The 24,147-nt window shown below is 45.7% G+C and overlaps 3 protein-coding genes across 14 annotated transcripts in view; 1 reads left to right on the top strand and 2 right to left on the bottom strand.

Moving 5' to 3' along the window:
* Positions 1-2,387: 2,387 nt before the first annotated feature.
* On the bottom strand, positions 2,388-5,925 carry MICOS13 (mitochondrial contact site and cristae organizing system subunit 13). The gene is made up of 4 exons (XM_072845665.1): positions 5,799-5,925; positions 4,524-4,680; positions 3,681-3,732; positions 2,388-2,605 (listed from the first exon to the last, which is right to left on the bottom strand). Exons 1-4 carry the CDS (start codon positions 5,825-5,827, stop codon positions 2,508-2,510), a joined length of 336 nt encoding a protein of 111 aa, XP_072701766.1. The 5' UTR covers positions 5,828-5,925; the 3' UTR covers positions 2,388-2,507.
* On the top strand, positions 5,846-17,183 carry HSD11B1L (hydroxysteroid 11-beta dehydrogenase 1 like). Of its 6 annotated transcripts, none has more exons than XM_072845659.1 (10): positions 5,869-6,006; positions 7,753-7,800; positions 9,629-9,807; positions 11,054-11,184; positions 12,608-12,719; positions 13,769-13,876; positions 14,011-14,102; positions 15,170-15,263; positions 16,127-16,292; positions 16,590-17,183. In XM_072845659.1, the coding sequence occupies exons 1-10, from the start codon at positions 5,951-5,953 to the stop codon at positions 16,774-16,776; spliced, it is 1,173 nt and encodes a 390-aa protein (XP_072701760.1). In that variant the 5' UTR covers positions 5,869-5,950; the 3' UTR covers positions 16,777-17,183. The 6 variants fall into 6 exon arrangements, with proteins under 6 accessions (XP_072701762.1, XP_072701761.1, XP_072701759.1 ...); XM_072845664.1 differs by lacking the exon at positions 5,869-6,006 and adding exons at positions 6,030-6,349; positions 7,985-8,069 and having other exon boundaries at positions 16,127-16,708; XM_072845661.1 differs by lacking the exon at positions 13,769-13,876 and having other exon boundaries at positions 5,846-6,006.
* A 1,850-nt stretch (positions 17,184-19,033) lies between these two features.
* Positions 19,034-24,147, bottom strand: part of CELF5 (CUGBP Elav-like family member 5) — a 42,818-nt gene continuing 37,704 nt past the window's right edge. For 5 of the 7 annotated variants that reach the window (XM_072845710.1, XM_072845714.1, XM_072845713.1 and 2 more), the window contains 5 exons: positions 23,877-23,939; positions 23,715-23,789; positions 22,482-22,625; positions 22,204-22,368; positions 19,034-21,142 (listed from right to left, as the gene is read on the bottom strand). In XM_072845710.1, the coding sequence (XP_072701811.1) occupies positions 22,241-22,368; positions 22,482-22,625; positions 23,715-23,789; positions 23,877-23,939 (410 nt within the window). In that variant the 3' untranslated portion in view covers positions 19,034-21,142; positions 22,204-22,240. The remainder of the gene's footprint in view (positions 21,143-22,203; positions 22,369-22,481; positions 22,626-23,714; positions 23,790-23,876; positions 23,940-24,147) is intronic. The other 2 variants (XM_072845711.1, XM_072845712.1) reach the window with 2 other exon arrangements.

Here is a 24,147-nt window from a genome sequence, read left to right as displayed (position 1 = left end):
TTTGATGTGTCTTTTTTTTTTTTTGGTCCTTCGGACACGCTGGTGGATTGCGCTTCTGACAATCCTCACTTTAGCAGCAACTGGTACTGTCCTCCTTTTTGCAAGAACCCTTCATAGCAGCGAAGGCAAGAGACAACTGCAGATAACTGATTCGCTGCTTCTGTCTCCTGCCTTTTCATGTCCTGGACATAGCTGGAGAGGTTAAAAAGTAAACATGCACTAACAGCAGATGTAGCTTATGGCCTGTTCTAGGGAAACCAAACCAAACAGCTCACAATGCAGAGAATGCCGCAGTGTTGTAGGAGCTGTGGAAATTGCTTCCCAGCTACTTTGTTAATGCTTTGAAGGGGAGGGGGACACATGGCAGGACTGAAGGCATGCATCAAAAGTGTTCTGGAATGAATTACTGTAGATGTCCTGCTAATGAGCTACTTTGACTTCTAAACCTGCCATGCTACATCCTTGTTCTCCCTCCCTAGAAATACCACTGTGATAAAACGTCTCTTTAGCTTTTACAGCAACCCTCATCTCTGCCTGCATGCGCCCACTAGTATTTCCACCATGAGAACAAAATGTTAGTACCTAACCCATCATGATACGGACAGCCATTTTGCTCACGAGAAAAAAAATCCTCAGAAAACTGATGGCAGGAATGACTTGCCAGGAATCCACTTTCTGCCCAGGCCTTAATTTAACTGTATGTTGCACGCTTCTGTTCTACCAAAAAAGTGTTGACTGCCTCTTCCACAGAGGCCTGCCACCAGCAAACAACTTTCTCACTGCTAACTCTGGTTCTTCTCCATATGTCCCTGATGATACACAGTTACATGTTCATGATGGTCCCTGCCAGAGTGAAATTTACCCTATTTCTTGTGTTGATTTGACAGCTAGTTGTTACTTTCAGCATCTTCTGGACCTACTTACATTTTGGCAGGGGAACCGAGAAGTGCACTGTAACCTTTGCTCCTCCTCCTCTTCAGAGGAGCTATCCATCCTCTGTGGAAAAAGAGACGGACAGCAAGAGAATATTCTTACTTTCTGGGAACCTCCCTTCCCGTCTCCCATTTTGTATTGCTTCTTATCAGCAAACAAGGTTTCTGTTTTTTTAAGAAAAAAAAAAAAATCACATTTGTGTTTTTATTTGTGCAAAAACTAGGAGAAAGTCTGGTAGGAAAACACAGCTTGAATTCTCTAGGCATTCAAAACATAAGGAAATAGAAAAAATGTCCATGCAGATTGCAGTTATTCAGGGGCCAGCTACGAGTTTAGCTCACATTCATGTATTTGTTCATAGCTCAGCTGCAGAATAGCATTGTTCCTTTGCAAAGAACTTATAATACACAAAGACATAGTTGCAGTCAATGGGCTCTGTTCCTGAGGTACTTCTGCCTAATTCTTCATGGGGGCACTAGGTTTAGACGAAGTAGGAAATCCCTCAGCCTCATTCTCCCTTCCATGGGGCTCTGCTGTGATTGGAGATCCTTCCAGTTTCCATTTTCTCTCTTGCTCAGTTGCCAAAAAGCTTTACACACACAGATGCCAGTATCTTAAAGGTACTTCCAGCCCTATTTTACAGGCATTTAAAGAAGCCAGCAGACAGAATACTTTTTTCAAGTCAAGAGACAAACTGAATCCACTTAGTTTTAGCCAACAGCTGGTAAAATTTAAAATCTAAACCTTTGCCTCCAAATAACCTATGCTGTGGAGCTGAGAATTCAGATACAGGTGTAAATTTGACGGTGCTACTGGTCATTGACTATGCATCCGAGGGCATATTTGGATTAGTTGCTGGAAAAGCTAGAGTTAAACAGTACTGTGATTTTGCTGTTCGAGCTCAGGTACTAGGAACACTGGCAATGCCCGTAGGCCAAATAGACTGGGGGGGTGTTAGAAGTTTCCTATGACTTGCTAGAGTTTTGCATTACAGACCTATAAACTCCCTTCTATTGCACGCTGTCATCAACAACAAGTATTGCAACTAGCACTGGCTACTCCCAATTGTGTGACAAGTCACAGACCACCTGGAAGCAGCTTTCACATCAATAATGTGCTCTTTGTCTGACAGGCACTCCTTCCTCAGCTAGCTTGAAGACAAGTGCTTTGTCTTCGAACAACATCTTTTACTGTTACCTTGGATTTTTTAATATTTTTTTAAACTCTTGTTGGCTTGCTTTGAATTAGGTGGCATTCACCTTCAAGATTAATTCAGCTTCAGAATAATCTGTTTAGTTAGCAAGGTTGGTGGCTTTAGAACAGGGGCTATACCTCAGCATATGGCCATCACTTCATTACAACTGATCCATGATCTCTGCTGAAGCATCTGATCACTGGTAAGACAGAAAGCAATTATTGCAGTCTGTATGCTAAAACCAACCCAAATACAAATGGAAGTTCCGAAGTCTTTTATTGTAGCCCTTGCATGGCTGAGCTGCCTCTAGAGGGATGGACTACGCATCATCCCAAAGACAACATAGGATGGAGAGAACCATGAACCCTGGAGAACACGTTCATTTGACAAGATCCTTCACATACTTCCAGCCTTCCACAGTGTATTCACAGGCCCTGGTGGGAGCTACAGACAAGGCAGACATGACTGTCTGCACTCCTGCAAGGAAAGCAGAGAAGAATTATCCCAAGAAGAGCATCATTCAAGCCAAATTTCCTAATGTTATTCTAGCATTGTAGATCTGTTTAAGCATGGAGAGAAAAATCTAGCTCTATCTCAGAAGCTTTCAAACACACTGAGGCCTGAATGATCCTTGGTTCAAGTACAGCTTTATTGTCTCAGTAGCATTTGTGACACAGAGAAATTCCAACTTCAGGACCAGTATAAGGGATAGACAATTACAAGACTGAAACAAAGAACTGAGCTAAGTTTCATTTTATTTCTGGCCTTGCCACAGACTCCGTGAGTGATGTTGGACATGTCACAATATTTGTGGACCATGTTTCCCCACAGTTACATGAAGACTTTTTGCTGCACCATAAAAACTATAAATTAACTTACTAGGTCTTTATAACATGTTTTGACCTTCAAACAAGATCTCTAAAATTCTAATAATAATGGGAATACTTATCCCTTCTGAAAAGTCAGAGGCTGAGTTCAGACATAGTAGCATCTGAAGAGTTTATAAACTCTTCAATCTTTAACCAAAAGTTCACCTTTCTTAAGAGTAAGTTATCATCTATTTTTTTGCTCTAGTTTCCCTGATCACTACCAGTGCTGATGAACTCACTGGTGCATAAACTCTATCTGTTTATTGTGGGGGTCACAGGCCTCCCCAAACACTTCACTGAAACATTCAATCTTAGATTCTAGGATAGCGTAGGAATGCCTGTCTTGGGGCACAAAGCTGGGCAGCAAGCTTTGTAGGTAAAAGAAACACCAGCTCCTCTGGTTAGAAAAGGCAGACAGGTTTATGGGCGCACATCCTCCTCCTTATTTCACAGTTGGAATAACAAGAAATTAAGTCCAAAGTCACTCAGTGTTCTAGTGGTAAAACCTGGAGCAGAATACGCTTCCTTAGTCCCAGTCCCAATGCTCCTTCCACCAGACTGTAACATCTATCACCTCCTTCTCCATCATTCAATTTAGGAGGACAGTATTGAAACAAGACTGGTATAAAATACATCACTCGGCCCCTTGCTCCTTTCACAGTTTGGTGAGAAGTTATTTTTACCTTTATTCCAGGAATCAGAGGGGGAAAAGTCAAATTTTGGAGTGGATGGGAGCTAGAAAGAGAAAGAGAGAGACAAAATATCAGCACTTGAGGGGTTTCGCTTATAACAGGATTCACATCACCTTGGAGAAGCCTCTTGACCTCAGATCTCAAAGACTTTTAGGTGCCTACTCTCCCTAAGTCTCCAAAGGGATCAGACACAAGGCTTAAAGTCTGGACTTTGCTCTTTCCCCCGGTATAAAGTAGGGGCAGAAGGCAGTACTTATCATTTGGGTGCTCCTGAAAAATCATCTCCATGGCTGTCTCCTTACAGTTATCTATTAGTTTAGAATAGTCCCTAATATGAAAAATGCTTTTCAAACTTTCAGCAAAGGCTTCTCCTGTTCTGAGGATTTTAAAAACTAAGAATTACTCAAAGAGAAGGGCCTCTTCAGGCAATTTAAATTCAACTTGATGAACTGTTACCAGCTTGAGAAATTGGGAGGAGAATCTTTTCATTAATTTTTTAAAAGCACATAGGATCCTTCAAAGGCAGCTTAGGAATACCACTACATAGTGAAATATCTCCCAGAGCATGCTTGCAATCCCCTCCTTGACCCTGCATAGGCTAGTTACCCCTTCTCCTTTGAAATAACATCTGTGAGCAATGCCTCTCCCCTAAATTTAAAATTTTATCCTCCTTCCATTTCAATCCTCTTCAAAATATTCTCAATGTGAAATCCAGTTTCAACAGCAAAACTCCTGCCAGCATCACTGGAACCAGAATATCACCCCAATGTTTCCTCCTCCTCATTCAGAGAATGCGTTTGTTTTGCTGACTCTGTTCATCTGCATAGTCCTTACCTCCCAGCCTATGTAACTTGTCCACTCTTGGATAGCTGGAGGCAGTGCTGCTTGAGCTTTTTTGAGGGCTTCAGCACCTTGTGTGCCACTGCCCAGCAGCCCCTGATCATATGCCACATATACAGCAGCTCCAGCCAGGCTTCCTTTGATGACAAACCTGAAAGAATCAAAAGCAGCAACAGTTCAGTTCACGTTATGACTATCAATGCATCTCTCTCAGTAGGTTGTCACCGTCAAAGGGAGGGCATCAATAAAGAAATCTGAGGGTCACAACTACTCTACTGTAATGTCTTATCACAGACGAAAAGCAGCAGAAAAATATCTAGCTACCTTCCTTTTCTTCCTAGGCCAACTATTCCCTGTCAGCCCCTTGAAACTACACCCATTCACATTTTATCAGTGACAATTTTCAAGACAAAATGAGAAAGTGTCAAACACCTCAGAGTACGTGCACTTTTTAAAGTCTGAGAATCACTGGCATATACCTTTGATAAAAGGAACGAAAGGATTTTGCAGTGGGTAAGACATCCATGTTAACGATGTGGTTCTTGCTGTCTTGTTAATAAGTAATCTGATTAATCTGACAGACATCAACATCTTGTTAAGCTCATTACAGTCCAGTTAACACCTGGCCATGCCTGCTCCTGCACTGCCTAGGCTTTTAAAGTTTCCTGGTAGACTGCATGGCGCAGTCTCTCCTGCAATTTTTTCTGCACTTTCCCCTTTAAAAACATCACAAAGCTATTGCACACCTAGGGAAAAAAAAAACAACCAAAAACTTGCCAGACACCAGTACTGCAGTAGTAGAATATATGATAAATAAGGCCGTTGAGAGAGGCAAGAGAGAATCAATATTTAAATCCACGTATTCACAAGTATTTTGGGGAAAAGGGATTTCTCTGTTAAAGATGTGCTGCTCGCTCCCAAAAGCACCCTTCCACACCTTCGCCCTTCGGGTGGGCCCTATGTCCGGATCTGAAAGTGCTCTCCCAGCAAACGAGCACCCCTGGCGGCATTCCCCCCGTTTATTTTACGCATTCGTGCTCGCCGCGAGAAAACTGCCAGGCTCCTGCCAGGCACCGGGAGAGACAAAGCGGCTGCCGGGTGGGGGCCAGGCCCGGCAACGGGGGCAGACGAGGTCAAGGGCGCAGCGCTGCAGGGCCGGCGCGGACAGCCGCGGCGGCAAGGGGCCGCGGGCCGGGCAGTGCGTGCGGGGGGCGGGCGAGCTCTCGGGCCGGGCTCTCCGGGCAGGGGAGCGCGGGCGCAGGGACTCACTTGACGGCGGGGAAGAGCCGGGCAGCCATCACTGCGGCATGGGCGGCGCGCTGGGCCACGCGCGCGGGGACCTTCGGGAGCCGGTCACGTGGCCGCCTCCGTTTGGCGCCTCGCGGCGAGCGCGGGAAGGCGCGCCCGCCTCCACGGTTGCCATGGCAGCCGGGCCGGCGCCTGGGAGGTCACGCGGCGGGGCCAGACGCCCGCACAGGTCGGCCGGTCCGCGCGGAGGGGGTCGCGGGTCGCGGGGGTCCGGGCTAGCAGGGGGAGGGGCCGGGCCGGCGGCAGCCCGCGCTCAGCGCCTCCGCGTCTCTCGGCGGCGAGCCCCGCGCGAGGAGAGCGGTGCTGGGGCCTGCCGCTGCCTGCCGCGACGGCCCCGTCAGCCCCGTCAGCAGCGTGTCGCTGCCTTGGTGCTGTCGGTACCTTGCTGCTCTTCGCATCTCGACGGAAGCCGGGCCAGGGCTTCATCCCCCTCGCTCCTGACAGGGCTCCGTCCTGTCAGCTCTGCTGCTTCGTTTCTGTGTCGTGCAGTAAGGAGTGCCGGTTTCCCTGAAGTAAGGCTTCTGGTGGTTAATGTTGTCAGCTATGAGCATAGTCATTCTTTAATGAATTAAACGTTCTGTAAGATTAGACATGAGTTTTTTTCTCCTGTAGACGAGGGAGAACTCGTGTTGTGCAGAGGCTGACTCTGAGTTCAGAGAGATGTGGGAATTGCCAGTGAAAGATCTTTTTCTTAGAATCACATGTATTGTCTTTGTCTCTTTCTTTTATTTCTCTCTCTCTCTTTTTTCTTTTTTTTTTAAATTAATAGAGCTCCTAACCTTTTAGTCTTTGTACATGCTTACACAAAATTTGGCCAAAAGAAGGCCAGCTCTTGCTGTGGGTGCCTGTCATGTTCGGAAACCATCACAACTCTCAGTGCGAGCATCTGTTTCTCACTTTTTTCTTAATCCTAAGAAAATCCAGGCAGGTTCAAAACAGAACATATTTGTTGCTTTATCCACCTTTAACCAAATATTAGATGGTCTGAACTGCTGATATTCAGCTGACCTGGATCCCCTGTTTGTAACAGGGGAGTAGAAACAGGTACAGTTAATAGAAATAGAAAATATGTGTTGTGTTGTCAAATCACATTATGCTATTTAACTTAAACCTCTTGAGTTCCAAATCTACCTGCTAACCTCTCAACTTCCAGAGTATCTACTGAAGGGGTTAAATCCCTGACAATCCCTGACTAAGATCTTACTGTGATACACAGACTTGCATTTTTTTAGTTTCACTCGCATCCTTGTTCTCTTTTGTTCTCCTCCCCTGCAAAGATAGTTTTGGTTACCTGCTGAGCAGAGTTGATGGTGGGACATTTCCTGTGACTTCTTACCTGATAGGACTAAACAGGCCTTGAGCGAGCTCGTTAGGCTTCCTAATTAAATCACTGATAACAGGAACTCAGGACGATTGTGCCAAAGATAAGCACCAAAGAACTAGCTTAAATCAACCCCCTTGTAACATTCCGATGCCGAAGGACTGATGAGCTAATTCAATGACTATATATGGACAAAGGAAGCCCAAAGTTCAACTAACGGACAACGTGAGGAAGACTATGGAAGACCACTGGGAGGGTGAAAAGACCCTAACCCTAATTTTACTGCGCATGCTTGGACTATGTAAATGAATTCCGGGAACTCATCACCATAAAACTGCCCTTTTCAGGAAATCTGATTAATATGTATGATTTTTCCATATATGAACTGATGTGTTGTGCTAACCTGGCGGACCACTTATGGCGGAGCGATCCCCAGTGCTGCTCAGCGCTGCAATAAAGAATACCTGCTTAATAGTCATCACAACTATTGAGTCCTGATTTTGGCTTTTCATGGCAACACTACTATATTATCACAGAACCTTCCAGTTACTGAAGTTCATACTTGTTCCCATTTTTCTCTTTTACCTTCTCCAGGCCCCAGTCCTGCAAATACTTCTGTCCACGATCATCTCGGTACCCTGGGTAAGACTGTTAATTTCATTATCTCACTAAGTATTAGCCATATCCTGATATGCTGGCCCAAAAAGCTAGTTTTAAATATGTTTGCAGAACTGTGGAAGTTGACAAAGTGAATTTTGCAGAAGACAGCTTCTGGAACTACTGCAAAATTTCTTTTTTTAATTCCTCCTAAATTCACTGTATCTAGCTGCTTCTGGCTACTAAAGAATTTGCGAAGACAGAAGAACTCAGAAAATATAGAGAAATAGCACTGGCTAATGATGCTCAGCCTGGTAAGCGAATGCTATTGTTATCCCCCAGGTGTTGGGTTGTTTACCCGGTGTGCGAGACACCAACAGACACACAGGGCAGAGGTATTTTATTGCATGTCTGTGCAGAGATGGGTGCTAGGTGGTTATTCCACACATGCTATGGCACGCTAGCACGCTATACTAAACAACTACCGTCTATTTATCTTGTTACATGACTAGTAAAAACCCACCCAAATTTATGTTTATTGGTTAGTAATTACTACTCCGTTTATCACTGGTGAGTTCTATGTAAACGAGCACGCATGCTCCTTGCAGGCGTGGGGGGCAAGTCTTTTCAGTCTTGTATTGAGTCGGTGGTCGCGATCTCCCTCTGCCGCCTTTACCTTTCCCTAGTTACCGCAGGTTTTTTCCTAACTTCATGTTTCTTCGGCACTCCCCCAGTCTTCGGCGCCTTCTAGGGCGGGATGTTCTCCTTTTATCAGTCTTGTAGTTCCTCTTCAAGGGCACAGTCGTTAGCAAGGCATGCGTTGTTTATCCAAAAAGTGCCTTGTTTCCCAAGGGCTTTATGTCCTTTTTATGGCCCTTACATGGCTGTTAGTATCAGTAAGTTTCGATACTGACTTAAGTTTTGAATTGTCCTTTTGCAGGACAAGTTCTAAAGAAGGAGAAGTACAGAAGTAAATACCTCTCCTTTTTCCCTTCCTTGTACACCATTTTACATATGGCAGGCATGTATAATTTCCAAAGCATGGCAAAGCACATCTAAACGTGATTTGTCAGCACGATTTCATATCTGTTTTAAATTTTTGTCGACAGATGCAGATAATACATTATTTTGGAAAAGAGATAATCACTTGCTTAATTTTGCTTTTCAGATTTGATGTATTTTTACATCAAATATATCTGTGAGATTCTGAAATAGAATGCAGCAATACAAAACGCAGAAGGCTTTTCCTGTAAAATTAGACTTTCAAGTCACGGTTTAAATGAGGAATGGGTGCTGACTCCACAAGTTTCTGTGGAGTGTTCCATTAGGGACAGACATTTTAAAAATAATTCCCCCAGTCCAGTTCATTTAAGACAGACTGAATACCAGATCGTCTGTCCTGGAGCAAATAAAAGGCTGAGAAAACAGTAGTTGAGCAAGGCAGGAAGATAGACGAGATGATTTCTTGAGCTTCCTCCAGACCTGTTTTCTGCCCTCTTTGGATCCCTTCCTCTTGTATGAGAGCAGGTTTCATTGTCTTCAGGCCTGCAGCTTTACGTTTTTCATCCTGCCAAGGCTGCTTCCTCTGAATAGGGAGTTACACTGCTTGGCACAGCCAAGTCGTAACCTTTCATGGGCAAATGCAAACCATTCGCAGGTGTTCCCTCCCTTCAACAGGGACTTCTTTGCTGACCAACAGCAACTTCTTTGCGGCTTCTTATCAAAGTGTTGATTTCCCATGTCCTTATCTTTCATTCTTGACAAAGGTGACTTCTTTAGCTCCCAGTGGAGAGACTTCTCCGGTGGAGCCTCAGTTCTACACAGCACCTCTCTTATATGCAGGACAGAAAAGGACTTTACATGCTTCTTGCAGGTTGGCTTCCAGCATCAGAGGAAGGAGATTACAGTATTTTCGCTGGAGTGCCCAGCTTCAAGACTTCACTTTGTTCTTCACAACTTGGAAGGATATGAAGCCAGTTGGAAAAGTGCTTTGTGCTACAGGGATTGTAGCTGGGCTTCTAGCTTTCTTCTGGAAAGACCCTTTTAACCCAGGTAGGCTCACCAGGGGGTCATTCCAAACTGGAATATAAGTCACGTAAGAAGAGGTTGAATTTCCAAACGCTGACTGGTGGTCTCATAGTCTTACCAGCCCATAGTCTTACCAGAGTTGGTGGCCCCAAAGCAATGCTTCATTCCCAGAAATAAAGAGAAGCTTGAAACAAAGAGGAAGACAAAATGGTCTAACAGTATTTACAAGGGATCCTGCTGTCTATGTGGGGAAAACATGACATGTACTTTGTCGCTGCCTTTTTTTTTTTTTTTTTTTTGACTGCAAACTCCTTGGGATCAAGAACCATCTCTATAGCTGTGCAGTGCCCAGCGCAAGAGGGCTGACATGTCTCCAAACTGATGGCAAAGAATAAATGATATGCAGAAGGCAGGAGGCCCAGAGCCTGGTTTATGTTGTACAGCTTTTTATAATGTGAAAAACAACTTCATCCTTGAAAGATATTGGTCTAGGAACCCAGACAAAGGGCATGTGACGCAGCTAGCTTGCATAATCATATCATTATTCCCTGGCAGTGATAGCCTAGGCATAATGTCCACAACAAACACACAGTAATAAAACAACACACCTCTTGGGCAGTTGGGCCTGGGGGTTGTTCCATGGCAACTGAGCCATGCCGGCTGCATGCTTTTATCCATTATCCAACTCCATGAAAGAATGCTGAGCTGGGGAGGAGGGATGGGAATGGTGAAGCAAGGCTTGGCTGTTTGGATTCTAGCATGCCAGCTGCTGTCTGAGTGAAGTGGGTCAGACTGAGCCTCCTGCTCCATGACCGAAGTATGAACCGGGGCTTGTCAGGATGGAGGAGGGAACTGGCTGTTGCATGTTAGTGCAGCTAGGCTGAGCTGACTGCCGTGTGCTGGACCTTGTTGGGCTAGCCAAGCTTTCCTGTGACCCAGGCCAAAACAGATCAATATGGCTGGCTACTTGACATGAGGTTGCTGATGACTAACCTTTTTGTTGTAGGCACCTGTCAGAAGGGAAAAATAGCTCATTCTTTAAAGGTTAGGTAATTTTCGATTATTTTCAGTCTAGCAAGAATTGGAAGGTATTGTTAATCTCATGGCTTCTTCAGGTCAGTCCTGCCTCTTCTAGTTTTGGAGAAGCATCAAGACTTTTGAGCACTTACATACACCTTTCTACTTTAGAGCTCTGCCTAAGTTAAGGGCAGCTCCTCTGCTGCTTCCTTCACTTACTTCTATATCTTGTATTCTCTTTCCTGTAAATAAGAGAGCTTGTCTGGTGCCCGCGTTCTCCTGACTGGAGCCAGTGCTGGGATTGGAGAGCAGATGGCATATCGTTATGCCAGATTTGGTGCTGAAATTGTTTTGACTGCTAGGAGGGAAGCTGTGCTGCAGAAGGTAAGAACTTCCTTGTATGAGGAAAGACTTAAGAGATTTGGACTTTTACCAAAAAACCAGCAACAAACAACAAATTAGTTGTCAGCATGATAAATTTTCCTTCAGAACTGTTGTTGAGCAAAAACAGCTTAGTTACTTTCAAAATTCTTTCCACTTATGTAGAAAGATGGAACATGCCAGTGAAATGTTTTGAATCTGATTTGCTGGCATTGTCCTGTGCCGTTCTTCTCTAACTGATCTCCTGGATGGCTTACTTTGTGTTGCCATACACCAGTGCCTGCTGCAATATGCCCATTTTTTCTTACCAGAAGGCAGTAACACTGCATACTGGGGAGGTGTAACCCAGAAGGGAGCTTGGCCTGTACAGGAAGATGCATATACACCACCTGAACTTTTTACTGCCTGAACATTTACACGAGAAAATGGAATGAAGCTGCGTCAGGGGAAGTTCAGGTTGGACATTAGGAAAATGTTCTTCACTGAGAGGGTGGTCAGGCACTGGACCAGGCTCCCCAGGGAGAAGTGGTCATGGCACCAAGCCTGTCAGAGTTCAAGGAGCATCTGGACAATGCTCTTAGTCATATGGTTTAGTTTTAGGTAGTCCTGCAAGGAGCAGGGAGTTGGACTCAATGGTCCTTATGGGTTCCTTCCAACCTGAGATATTCTATGATTCTATGAACTACAATTCCTGTGTGATATTGTGCAGCTTTTCAGAGTCCAAAGAGTTCTATTTGTAGCTGTTTTGTTAAAGACTCAAACCTTTTTGTAGGTCAAATAATTTCTGACCAGCTCAAATAGATGAGACTCCTTTATCTGTAGTTTATAAAATGGGACAATATTTAGAGAAGGTATTTCTTAAACTGTGGGGAGAGGTGACTTGCAAGGAAAGCTCTTCACTATGAAATGGCACAAAAGGAGAGTTGGGGACAGTGAGCATAAGAATAGTTCCTAATGCCTGGAAGGCATTATTTCAGCAAATAGCTAAACTGCATATCGTTACTGGGCACCTTCATATACTCAGCATAGCCAAGGAACTATGAAGGATGAATACTGCTAGAGCCTTACTAGGTATTTTGGAACAAAAAGAAGAACTTAATGTAGAGTATAACCCTTATTCCAGAAGACTTCTCCTGAAGAAGACTGTCTTTTTCGGGTCAGTCTTGATCCTTTTCTAAGGTAGATTGAATCTGCATGCTGCTAAGAGTTACCTCTATTTAACTGTCTGGTTAAACAAAATCTGGATGCAAAATGAGCTCTCCATGGGCTGAATAGCAGTAGACTTAAAATTAAAGTGTGTCTCTGTCCAGAATTTACTCTCTCTGACTGTAGTATGGGGGAAAAAAGTGCCTTACAGTGCCCTTATTTCTGTTCTTTTCTGCCCGCTACGTATTGTTTAATCTTTGGCTGTGTGTTCTTTTTCAAGGTGGTGGAGAAATGCCTGACACTTGGAGCAAAGAAAATATTTTATATCCCTGCAGATATGTCTTCCCCTTCAGAGCCTGAAAAGGTGGTTCAGTTTGCTGTTCAAAAGCTGGGTAAGCATCTCGGGCATCTCTTTGGCTTTCAGGAATATAGACAGTTCTCATTCCCATAGGAGCTTCCTGCTTCAGTTTCCCCATGTTCCTCACTGAGGGGAATGTTTAGGACAGGAGGGTGTGGGGTTTGTAAATACCAGTCTGGATGTGGCCATCTTTTTAGCTACCTTTCATGGGGAGGGCATGTCTTTTGCTAGAGGAGAAAAGTATGCAGAAAGTGCTTGCTCACGGTACTTCACTAAAACCACACCGCATAGCAAGAGCTGCGGTACCTCACCTGTCACAGGGTACCCTGTGTACACACATTTGCCATATGTGAGCGGGTACCAGCTGCACACACACAACCCTGAACATAGTGCCTTGTGCTGAGAGAGACAGAAACTGGGAGGTCTGAAAGCAGTGACCTGCCCCTGTAGCGAAGCTCAGTCCAAGACTGTATAGAAGGGGAAGGTGGTCTTATTTTAACCACAACTGATTCACACTGCTCCCACTCTCATGCATTCGCATTCACTCAGTCTTTAGTACTCACAAGCAACACGATGTGTATGACAAAGTACCTTGGCCAAGCTTACTAGTGGTGATACAAAGGACAAGGGATGTCCACTGTTGAGTCCTCATCATGTCTTCTGGGTTCTTGGTTGGTGACCATGTGCTGCTTTTTGATGGTCTTTTGTGCCCTGTAGGAGTTGAGTGGTTATGATCTTTTGCCTCTCCATCTTGTCTCATTTGGGTCAGACTGTCATTAGGCAGGATTTTCTACTATACTCACTATCCTTTTGTCCATTATTTGAGTGTCTTAATTACTTCATTATGCTCTTGGTTTTCCTGATGTGGGTGTCTTAAGAAACTGTGTGTAGGTGTGCTGTGATCTGGATGATGTGCCAGTCCAGCAGCCATCAATTCCTACCTTTCTTTTAAACCTTCTGCTGTTTCTGCTGATACATTCCCAATTACCAATCGTAATTTTTCTGTTACAAATTTGTATATTTAAAACTTTGAAAATAGAGTGTACCACCAGAACTAAGTTCCAAGTCTGCATTACCCTGAAGCATCATTTCAGAGAACTGCTGTCAAAGAAGAACAGCTTTCCTTCCAATTCTACCCTAGAGAAGCAGGCAAAGCTGTTCCCAGATGGACATATTTCGTGTATCTCCATGGTAAAGTACTTCATGGGAAAGCCTTCTGAGGGAGCGGCTGGTTGGTTCAGCCCTCCCGCTAGTATTTCTGAGTTCCTTGGTTACTGGTTATGGGATGGCCCCTTTGTTTGACTGCTCTTTTCTCCTGTCCACAGGGGGACTGGATTACCTGGTGTTGAACCACATTGGCATGACCCGTTTCCAAATGTGGGCTGGAGATGTGGAATACACCCGCTGGCTCATGCAGGTGAGGTTTCCCAGCAGGAAGAGCTCACCTGGAATTGGGTGAGTCTGGCTTCTCCTGGGACAGCTTTGGGAAGCTCAAAGGCAAATTCAACTCTATGGCAATGGTTGAGAACAAACCTTTTATTTAATTCGTGTTTCAAGTCAAATGCTTTGGAGGCTTTGTTACTAGACAGGTGTTTTGCTCAGTTGTTGTATATGTGTGCAGAGGAATGTCTGGGAAGAACTTAACTTCTCTCCTTCCTTCTGTCCTTCTTATCTCCCATTAGCCCAGGACTGTTAGGGATTGATGGGTAGTTACGGGCAGTTGTGCAATGTATGTCCCGTTCAGGAAGGCCAATAGGTGAGGAGCAAGCACTTCCTACTAATCTACAGCAAGTGCACAAGTCATTGCAGAACACAGTAAGATTGTTTGAAATGGTGTTTGCTATTTGAGTCTCTGCTCACAGATTCAGCGTTTTCCTATAGAATCACCTTGGTACCAGGTTTTGGGACCAGGGAGATGAAGAGCTGTTTTCTTGATTCAGTCTTCTTAGGTCAGGTGGGTCATATTAGTTCTATTTCATGTTGGAAGGAGCCTGCTTGCTGGAGAGTAGGGAACTTGGGATCACAGGTAAGAAATTTCTTACAAGTCAGAGAGCAGTCAAGCTCAGAAGAGATGCTGAATGTTATGCTTCATTGTAGTTTGAGCTCAGTCAGGAGAAACTTAAAAGGGAAGCAAGTTGAGACACTGCTGGTGTTCTTGTTGCTGGATAGGAATTGCAGAGTAAAGAATGACATATAGAGAAATCAGGGACAGCTAGTTGTCTCTTGTCAAGAAAGCTGTGTGTTAAAGCCCAGGAATAACCTTTGCTCTGACTCTTCTCCATTGCTTTTTCTGGAATCTGAAAGACTCACGGATGCAATGTTTGTCCCCGTCTTCACAGAGATTATTCTTTTCGCTTGATGTTTGAAAAAGCAAATCCAAGCCATGCTCCTTTCCGTTTCTGACCACTGTATTGGCTTTCTGGCTCATGCTGACCTTCCCTCCAAACCCTCTTGCTTCTTCCATGTCTACTTTTATCATTCCAGGTGAATTTCTTCAGTTATGTGGCGCTCGCAACAGCAGCTCTTCCCACCCTGGAGAAGAATAAAGGCTCTCTGGTGGTTGTTTCTTCCCTCACAGGTTAGTGTCTTTAACTGGTATAAGTGCTGGCCTTGTGGAAACAATGGTTCCCAGCACATCATGTTTCTCTGTGTCCTTCAACCCCTCAACACATTTTCAAGCTGTGCATTTTATAGTAGCAAGCAGGATGGTGGCTGGCTGGCCTTCTTGTTTTCTGGAAGACCTGTGTTGCACCATTTTGCATTCCCTTGGAACTTCGCTCTTCACTTGCCGTGTGCCCAGATCTGCTTGTTTGGCTCCTGTCCCTCACAGCCAGGCCCATCTCTCCTGCATTTCTGACACAGCATTAAGACCATCCTGCCACTCTAAGGCCTTCTGGCTTTGGCCAGCCTGAATAGAAACCTGCTGAGTAGCTGCACCTATTGTACAGGATGTAAAGGCAGGAGAAAGTCTTCAGTGTGCGCTCAAGGGAGCTGCATCACCATACACAAGTTCAGACTACGGCTCATTCCTGCCTTGTGACATAAGGTGCCATGGTGTGAGGGAAATGTCATGGCCAGATGCAGCAGCATGTGACCCAGTCCATGTGTTTGCATGTGATGGGGGAGGGGAAGGCTGCAGGTAGACCATCACACTGGGCTTTTTAGCACAGCATGTGACCTTGTTACTGTGGAAGTTAAAAGAAGTTTTTCTCCCCTTATCCACATGTGTGGTGGCTCTTGTGCTGGAATGTGCTCTCACAAAGCGGTGTAACTTTCTAAGTGCCTGCATGTGACTAGAAATAGAGGGACACTCACCTGAACAGAACATGGGTTGATGCAGGATGATAAAGCCTCTCTCTTTGCCCAGATTCCCTCTCCATAGCACCATCCTCCTTACAGCCACTTTTCTCATTTTTTCCATTCTCACCTTCTCCTTTCCAGGGAAAATACCCACTCCCTTCACCACTTCTTATTCTGCCACCAAGTTTGCACTGGATGGATTCTTCAGCTCGCTGCGCCATGAACTCAACATGCAGAAGAGAAATGTCTCTGTCACACTGTGCATCCTGGGCCTGATTGATACTGATACAGCATTAGAGAATACCAGGTGTGTATTTGCAGGAGGATGTAGGAGTCTGGGAGGGAGTGTGTCTGCAGGAACGTGTTCCGTCTTGAAAGCATGCAAAAAATGCACAACTGTGTGTAAGATGGTGTGTGTATCTGTTTGGATGTGCAAGAAAATTAATGGGAAGAGTGCTTCTGCTTGGGTACATCACAGAGGTTGTGCATGTCCACCTCGGCATGAAACATGAGCATGCAGAACCCTGTGATACTCAGTCTGCACAGTTAAAACCACACCAAGGATTGACTGGGTTTGAGTGATCCTCTGACTGTTTCCTTCCAGGGGCAAAGTGCATCTAACTGCTTCTCCTGCTCCTGAAGCTGCACTCGCCATCATCCGGGGGGGTGCCACACGGGTGCAGGAGGTTTTTTACCCATGGTGGCTGCAGCACGTGTGCTGCCTCTGGGTTTTGTTCCCCAGTAACCGGAACCAGGTTTTACAGAGTTACTATAACTACAGCACTCCTTAAGGGATGCCCAGCCTCAGTCTCTGCTCCCATGCTACATCCCTTCTAATCACATTGCCCCCATCCCACTAAGCAGCCCATTCAGCCATTGGTGTCAAGCAGGAGCAGGGCAGCAGTGGTGGCAAAGTAACCTTCATTCTTTTCATGAGACTCTTCTTGGTCTCCCTCTCATCCTGCTTCAGCCACAGTTCTGATATTTCTACCCGTCAGTCAGAGATCTTTCCCACTGTTCACTCAGCCCTCCACCCATCTCCCCTCCTTCAGCCTCACCTGTCTGCTTTTACTGCCTCCAGTCTTCTCTCAGCTCCAGCTTTAACCTCTGTCTGTACAGGATGTCCTGCAACATCTGTACATTCCTGGGACATCCTGCTCCACTGCTTCATTGTTTTGTGGATACTGTGAACCTTCTTGCTTCCTATAAATAGGATTTTAATCTCTATTATAATTAAACTTTTTTTTTTTTCCTAATGTGTTGGTGTTACGTGTTGATGCTTCCTCTGTGAAGGCAGGCTGGTGACCTGCCTTCTGTGAGCGCAGGTCTGTTGGTAGACGTTTGCTGACTGCATGGGACCTATTAAATCAGCTCTTCCTTGCTGTAAATGCCAAGTTGGGTTGATGATTCCTGCACTGAACAGGAGAAAGAATGTAGAGGGAATTCTTCCCTAACATGTTATGCCTCTGGATGCGTGTCATGCCTTGTAAGTTCTAGCAGATAAGAAAAAGCAGTCTCTGCTTGAATCCTCCTGGGATGGGGATGGATAAAAGATCCTACGTGGGCTCCTTGGTGTCTGAGGGGATGGTTATTTTGTGTGTTGTTCCTGACTGCAATGCATGAATCCTGAAGGAATTTTAAGTAGCTTTGAAAGCTGAACATTTTGTAGAAACTGGTTAACAGGTTTGGAATTTATTGAAACAGCCAGGTGTTGCTTAAAAAACAGGCTTGTCCAGGGGATATAGAACTAAAATGGAGTGTGCAGAGGCTTGCCAATCTTCCTTCAATCATAGCTGGTCTTCTCCAATGAGAGAAAAAAAGCAGGTTGAGGGGTACACTCTAGCTGGTGAGAGGTGGCTTCCTGGGAAAGGGTCACTGCATGCCCCCCTCCTTCTTTGCTCTGTTGACAGCTAGGTGCTAGACTAAGTGCACTCTTGTTCTGAGCTAAATATAAAAACTTGTGTGCCTGCAAGAGATGTCACTGCAGCTTTAGTTCTTATTCTTGTTACTGGGAATGGTGTGTGGCACTTCTAGTCGCAAGAACATTTTATTCACATCATAGGAACAGGCACCAGCTGAGTGTTTTCCTGCCTCTCTCCTTGCCATTGACTGGATTTTGACATGACAAAGCTTTCTACAGAGCTGTGTGGAAATAAGAACTCACCGCAATTGACAAACTCTGGAGTTTGAACCCACCACTTTTTAAAATACACAGCTGCTTGCTTCTCATGACAGTTTGCAGTATACACCTTGGCTCGGTCACTGCAGAATTGTGTTGGTGCAGGGGCAAGGAGGCATCAAAAATTGCGGTAGTCCTAGGTTTCATTGTCTGCTCATATTCGGCTTTTCACCAGCACCATTAAATAGGGGTTTCAAAGCAGAAGAAAGTCCCAGGGAAACTGGTGCTTTTATAAAAGGGGGGGCTGAACCATGCGCATCGCAAATGGAGTTGGTTCTCTACCAAGCCCAAGTATGTTCCTCACCTTCAGGGCAGAGATGAGGAGTCTGTGCATTTGCTTTCCCTTTTCCTGGTTCTGTGCATAGCAGCAGATGGGCTGGGCTCTCGCTCTCGATCGATTTCCCTCAAGGTGCTGTTGAGAGAACCAGTTTTGTTCTCGCAGGTGTGAGCAGAGTACACAGGAGTTCTTAAACGATGTCTGGTATCTGCACACAAGAGCTGTTTAGGTTTGTGTTTAGCTCTGCTGGAGCTTGGCTGCTGAATTCATTTGTTGCAATTGGGCTAATATAACAAACTTGCATTTTGAGGATCATATGTTGGATTGGAATAAAAATCCATAGCCAGCCTTCTTTCTTAGGGACACAGGGACACTGTGTGGTGTTCAGAGTAAGGCAGGGTTGTATTCTGCAGGACTCAAGCTCTGTCATCCATCCCCCTGTGAAATGCTTTTTAACTGACTAAACAGATGATTTGCTGAATGGAAACAGACTTTCCTTGCCCCAGGCCTTTGGTGATTGTCGTGAAGCATGAGCATTAGCTAAAAGCAGGTGCAACTAACACATGAAGTAAAACCCCAGTTACTTAGCAAGTAAAACTTTTATTAAATAAATTTAAGATTTTTTTTGACCAGAGTGAGGAATTTGACATTGATGAAGCTTGTATCGCACCTGTAACATCGTACAGTCACATCAGTAACTGCGATGGAAGAAACTGTAAATGCTTGTTTTAAAGCAGCTTGATCTAGAATTTACAAAGTCCTTTTTTTCCCATTTTGCATTTGTTGGTCTTTTTTTTTTTTTGTTCAAAATTAGATTAAGTTTAAACTTCATGAAATTACTCGTAGCAGAAATAAAGTACATTATACAAATCACGTACATAATAGATGTTAAGTATAAAAATGGTATTTACAATAAGTAAACATGGACTATAGAAACACACAGACTCACACAGCTTCATCCATCTCTCATAAACTCTCAGCATCAGATACAGAGGGGTGGTTGAGGAGATGTGAAGGTACTTAAAGAACTGTGCCACAAACAGCTGAACAATGGGAAACTGGAGGATGAGAATTGGCTGAGGTTCTCTGAAGTCCCCGTATCTCGCTTCAGTATTAATTGCATCAACCTTTCTCCACCAACCCTCTGTTCATGTTTGAACACAGAGACACACACACACACACACACGGGAATGTTCTTGGTACCTTATCAAACTCTGGAATATTGAAACTAATCATTCAGAAGGTTTGTGGGGTTGGTTGGTTTTGTTTTTCTTTCCTTTCCTTATTTGAGTAGAAACTTAAAGAGACCGTTTCAAGTTGTTAAAGGGATATGCCTTGTCAGTATGACACCCCACACACACAGCCCCAGGGGATCTTTGTTAAATCAAGCTCTGAGCTATGTTCTGTGCTTAAGTATATGTGTATATAGCTATACCTATATATGCTGCATAATGTATAATATGTCCCTTGGAGGGGGTGGTGGGGGAAGAAAGCAGAATGGCAATCCTCTTTCGTCATACTATCCTTGTGTCTGCTTGGGAAAGCTTTGCAGAGGGTGTAAGAGATGAGTCCTCTTGCTAAATTCAGATGGAGAAAATGTCCCATTTCGTCTGGGAACGCTAACCAGCATTAGGTTAATTCCAATATGGGGAGGCAGTGTGTAGCCCCTGGGAGGCTTCTGTCACTCTGTTTTGGAGACTGCATCTGCTCACACTCTCTCTCATGTCCTCTTGCCTTGATCAAGAAAATGCTTCATTACCATGGAGAGCTATGAAACACAGATCTGTGCCACGTGTGGGAAGGCAGTACAGTTCCTGTAGGTAAAGGGACTGGTTTCCTGTGCTTTCAGCCTAATCGAGGAGTGCTCAGGATAGGCTTTGGCACCAAATTCCAGGAGCTTTGTCTGCTGAAGCCCTTGGAAAGGTAAGACTGAGAGCTCTTGAGATCCTTAACCAGGCTGGTGCTAAGGTCAGCGGATGAGTGACTCGAGCTGAGCAGCTGGCTGTGCCCTAATCCTGGAGGTATGTAGTTCTCTTTCTCCTTGCTTCTTGCTAATGTTGAGCAGAGAGATGCGCTCTCTCTCTCTCTCTTGCTCTCTGTCCATCCAAGCATCCTCTCAAAATGTTCAGGCCTATCTGCAGTGCTTGCTGAGAAGACACTGTTGCAAAGGTAAACCCTTAACTTCCAATCCCTCTTGCAAGGAGTCAGTCTCTGAATGGAAAAGTTTGGTCCTGTGAGCCACTTTAAAAAAAAATAGAGACTGTGTATATATATATATTTATATTTGTCTATGAAAGGGCCAGGAGACAGGGCAGGAGGGAGGGAGGGACGGAGCTAAGTTTCCATACATCACTGCAGTAACCTAGAGACACACCAGTGGGTTTTCTTGGTCCATGTACTCCAGGCATACCCCGAGAGGAAGAGCTTCGGGTCCCCAGGGGCTGCTGGTTTTCTGGTCCCTTTGCTATGCACCACATTAGCAGCAAATATGTGAGTCCATCGTGGCAAGAATCTTCCTGCTGGGCAGATATTGAGCCTTCTCTTTAATTGCATGTTTTGGGGAGGAGGGCAGAAGGAGGATGGGGTGGGTAGGTGGGGAGCAGAGGAAGGAAAGGGGTGGTGCCAAAAGAGTTGATAAATTTACTGGCCTCTTTGTAAATCAACCTGAAGCAGAAATTCTTCCTCTGGACTTTCCCTTCACCTGAATAGAAAGGGAGGAGGGAGGGAATTGGGAGATTAGGAGGACATCTATGCAAACCTCAGGCTTTGAGTTGCTGTTGCTTAAACGTGGAGGAAGATGACCCCAATTAGAAGGGGCCAAGATCAGCCCTCCCTCTCTCCCAGTCTGTGGGCTAGTAGGAGCTAGCTCTTTGACAGCCAGCTCTCATGTCAGGCAGCTCTTCTGTGGCCCTTCAGGGTCTCATCTTTTCTCTGCTTTTCTGTGGTCCTTGTGAATCATGGGTTTGTCCCTTCTTACCCTGGAAAGCATTCTCTGCAGACCAATTTCAGGGCATATGTAACAATTGAAAACAAAACTATTGGGTTTTAAAACCTTTTTAGGAGGATGAACACTTTTTGGGAGCGGTCAGAAAGTAGACTGAAACCTTGCTTAGACCACAGGCAGGTAATTTGAACCCATCTGCCTGTCAGGGCCCTGAGTGTACCAACAGGCCTTAGTGGCCTTGGCCAGCCTCACCTGCGGCTTCTGTCCACACTGCCCACGGGCCCAGGAGTCTCATCACAGCTCAGGCCTGTGCCTTCAGTCCTGGTCTGATCTACATCATGGAAGTGCCAATCTCCACCTGTCCATGGACCTGTCCTGTCCATGGATCTTATTATCTGGACTCCAACCCTTCAGTTGTCTTCCCATCTTGATGTCGGATCTGTTTGTTTATTATTCTCATTATAGACCTGCCTGGCAATCACTGGACTATGTCTGACCCTGTTTACCTTCACCAGACCTGATCCTGATCTTGACCTGCAGATTGACTCTCTGGCTTGGCCTTGGGTTTGCCTCCTTGCCACAAACTTGCCTGATGATCTAGACTCTTGGTTGAACCTGGCCATCATCTCCAGGCCTGCCTTGGTCACCTTGCCTCAGGTGCTGGGGCTGGGCCCTGGCAGGTGAGGCCTCTGCCCTGCTAGCTGTGTTACTGCATTCAGCTCCTGGCTTCCCACCCCATAGGGAGCAGCCAGACCTTGCTGCCCCCTGACAGCGGCCAGCACTGTGTAGGAACTGTGCTGTGATGGTGCCAGCTTTACCTGTGCTGCAGAAGTGACTCCTGCTTGCTCACTGCTGTCAGTAGGGATGGTTAGCATCCTTGGGTCGTTTTAACTGGACCTTCAAACGTTTCATGCCAATCTGGAAGCCATTCATGGCCTGGATAGCAGTCTGTGCACTGGATGGGTTGTCAAAGCTTACAAAACCTGAAGGACAGGACACAGGCATGGATAATAACAGCACTGTTGGTGCCATGCCCAATGCATGAGTCTCCTCATTATCCATCATGCTTCCCTTGCCGACTGGCATCAGCACTCACCGAAACACTTGCTCTGGTTGGTGGCACGATCCATGAATACCTTGGAGGAAATGATATTGCCAAAGGGCAGGAACATCTGCATCAACTCATTGTCTCCAAACTCCTGAGGGAGATGGTAGATGAAGAGATTGCAGCCTTCAGGACCTGCAGGCATGGGGGCAAGGGGGAGGAACAAAACAGAAAGCCCCCAAAGGGAAGGGGAAGAGAAATGGGCTCAACTCAGACCACAGCACTGGAGGAGAACCCCAGCACTGCCTCCTTCTGTCTCGACCTCCCCTTGCTTGTCTCTCTCAGTCACTGGTCCAGGAAGGGTTCTGAGGGCTCTCTAAGAGCAGCTGGGAGGCAATATGCAGAGCTAGAGTTTCTGGAGAGCAGATTCACTTTCACAGCTTGCCCAGTTCCCACGTGGAGAGCTGGACACAACAACTCTGTGAGTGTCTGGATGCTGTTTTGCTGGAAGGAAATTAGCTGAGGTGACAGCTCCTTGTTCATAGCTCTCCCAGTCCTAGGACAGCAGCAGACACTGCTATGTGAAAGCTGCTGCTCTAGCGTTCCCTGTCCGCAGCTATGCAGTGGTTGCCTTCAGCCCATAAGCCACAGCCCCAAGTGGCAATCTCCTGGATTGCCACACATCCAATTTGTGGGTTGACCTGGTCCTGCCCACTCCTTCACTTGCTCCCTGTGAGCCAGATGAGCACACAGAGCTGTTCCCTCGATGACACCTGCTGTACGAAGCAGGAGCAGATGGAGAATGCCTTTGCCTCCAAATTCTGTCCAGGCCAGTTTTGAAATAAGCTGAAAAACAAATTCATGAGGCTAGGAAGGCTGAAGAGAGAGGACAGTACATTGGAGAGGCTGGTTTGACTGGGACCACTGTGGTTCTGGCATCAGTAAAGATGGGGAGGAAGTGCTCTTTTCCCCTGCCTGCGTAGGGAAGGTTCTGAATCTATACCCTTTGGTGTCAAAGCTGGGTGTTCTAATGATTGTACTTGGCAGCATCTGGCCAGGGATGAGCTCAGCAAGTTTGCATGACAAGCATCCTCTGAACCCTTCCAGTCCACTCACTGCAGAGACATGGTTGGTTCCGTAACCCAGCTCCAATACTAAAGATTAGAGTGGACAAAGATTAGTGCTGTCTCCTCTCCATTGGTTCTGTGGTGCAGAAGACAAGCTACACAAATCCGTCCCCCTCCCCCTCCACCCGACACACATGTTCCCAACCCTGATCCTCACCTTCTCGTTGCTGCTGCTGCAGGATGGGAGGTGGCTGAGGGATGCTCTGAGCAATGGTAGTGGTTGGATACACAGCTGTATTCCAAGGAGACAGAACAAACTGTTTACCTGAGGATCTGGTCAGCTACACAAGGGCCTGAGGGAGACAAGAGAAGCTGGTACCTGCATACTGCTGAACTCCTGTGAAGGCTGGGTGCAAAGTCTCTGCTACTGAAGGGCTCTGGGCTGCAGAGAAGAACATAATCAGAAGCACAGCAAAGGGAATCACTCATGCATTCTCTCTGTCTCTCTCCCACACCCCCCACAACCTCCCTGCCAAGTGAGTCTCAGTGCCTGGCCGGTAGGGAGCTAGAAAAAGTGTTGTGTGTGAGGAATCCAGAAAAGAGGAGCTAACTGCAGTTCTTGAGGTCTCTGGATGAGGTGGTTTGTTTTT

Source organism: Ciconia boyciana, chromosome 24 (genome assembly GCF_034638445.1).
Source record: "Ciconia boyciana chromosome 24, ASM3463844v1, whole genome shotgun sequence".
In the NCBI taxonomy this organism is placed as follows: domain Eukaryota; kingdom Metazoa; phylum Chordata; class Aves; order Ciconiiformes; family Ciconiidae; genus Ciconia; species Ciconia boyciana.
The sequence above is the reverse complement of the archived record's forward strand: the minus strand, read 5'-3'. Positions and strand labels throughout refer to the sequence as shown.

Excerpts from the sequence above, each read along its gene's own strand:
- MICOS13 (XM_072845665.1), bottom strand. The coding sequence starts at position 5,827 with ATGGCTGCCCGGCTCTTCCCCGCCGTCAA. Across the intron at positions 4,681-5,798 it reads CGGCTCTTCCCCGCCGTCAA|GTTTGTCATCAAAGGAAGCC; the intron begins GTGAGTCCCTGC and ends TGATTCTTTCAG. Across the intron at positions 2,606-3,680 it reads CTCTGATTCCTGGAATAAAG|GAGTGCAGACAGTCATGTCT; the intron begins GTAAAAATAACT and ends CTTTCCTTGCAG.
- HSD11B1L (XM_072845658.1), top strand. The coding sequence starts at position 5,951 with ATGGCAGCCGGGCCGGCGCCTGGGAGGTCACGCGGCGGGGCCAGACGC. Across the intron at positions 13,877-14,010 it reads ATATTTCGTGTATCTCCATG|GGGGACTGGATTACCTGGTG; the intron begins GTAAAGTACTTC and ends TCCTGTCCACAG. Across the intron at positions 14,103-15,169 it reads ACACCCGCTGGCTCATGCAG|GTGAATTTCTTCAGTTATGT; the intron begins GTGAGGTTTCCC and ends TTATCATTCCAG.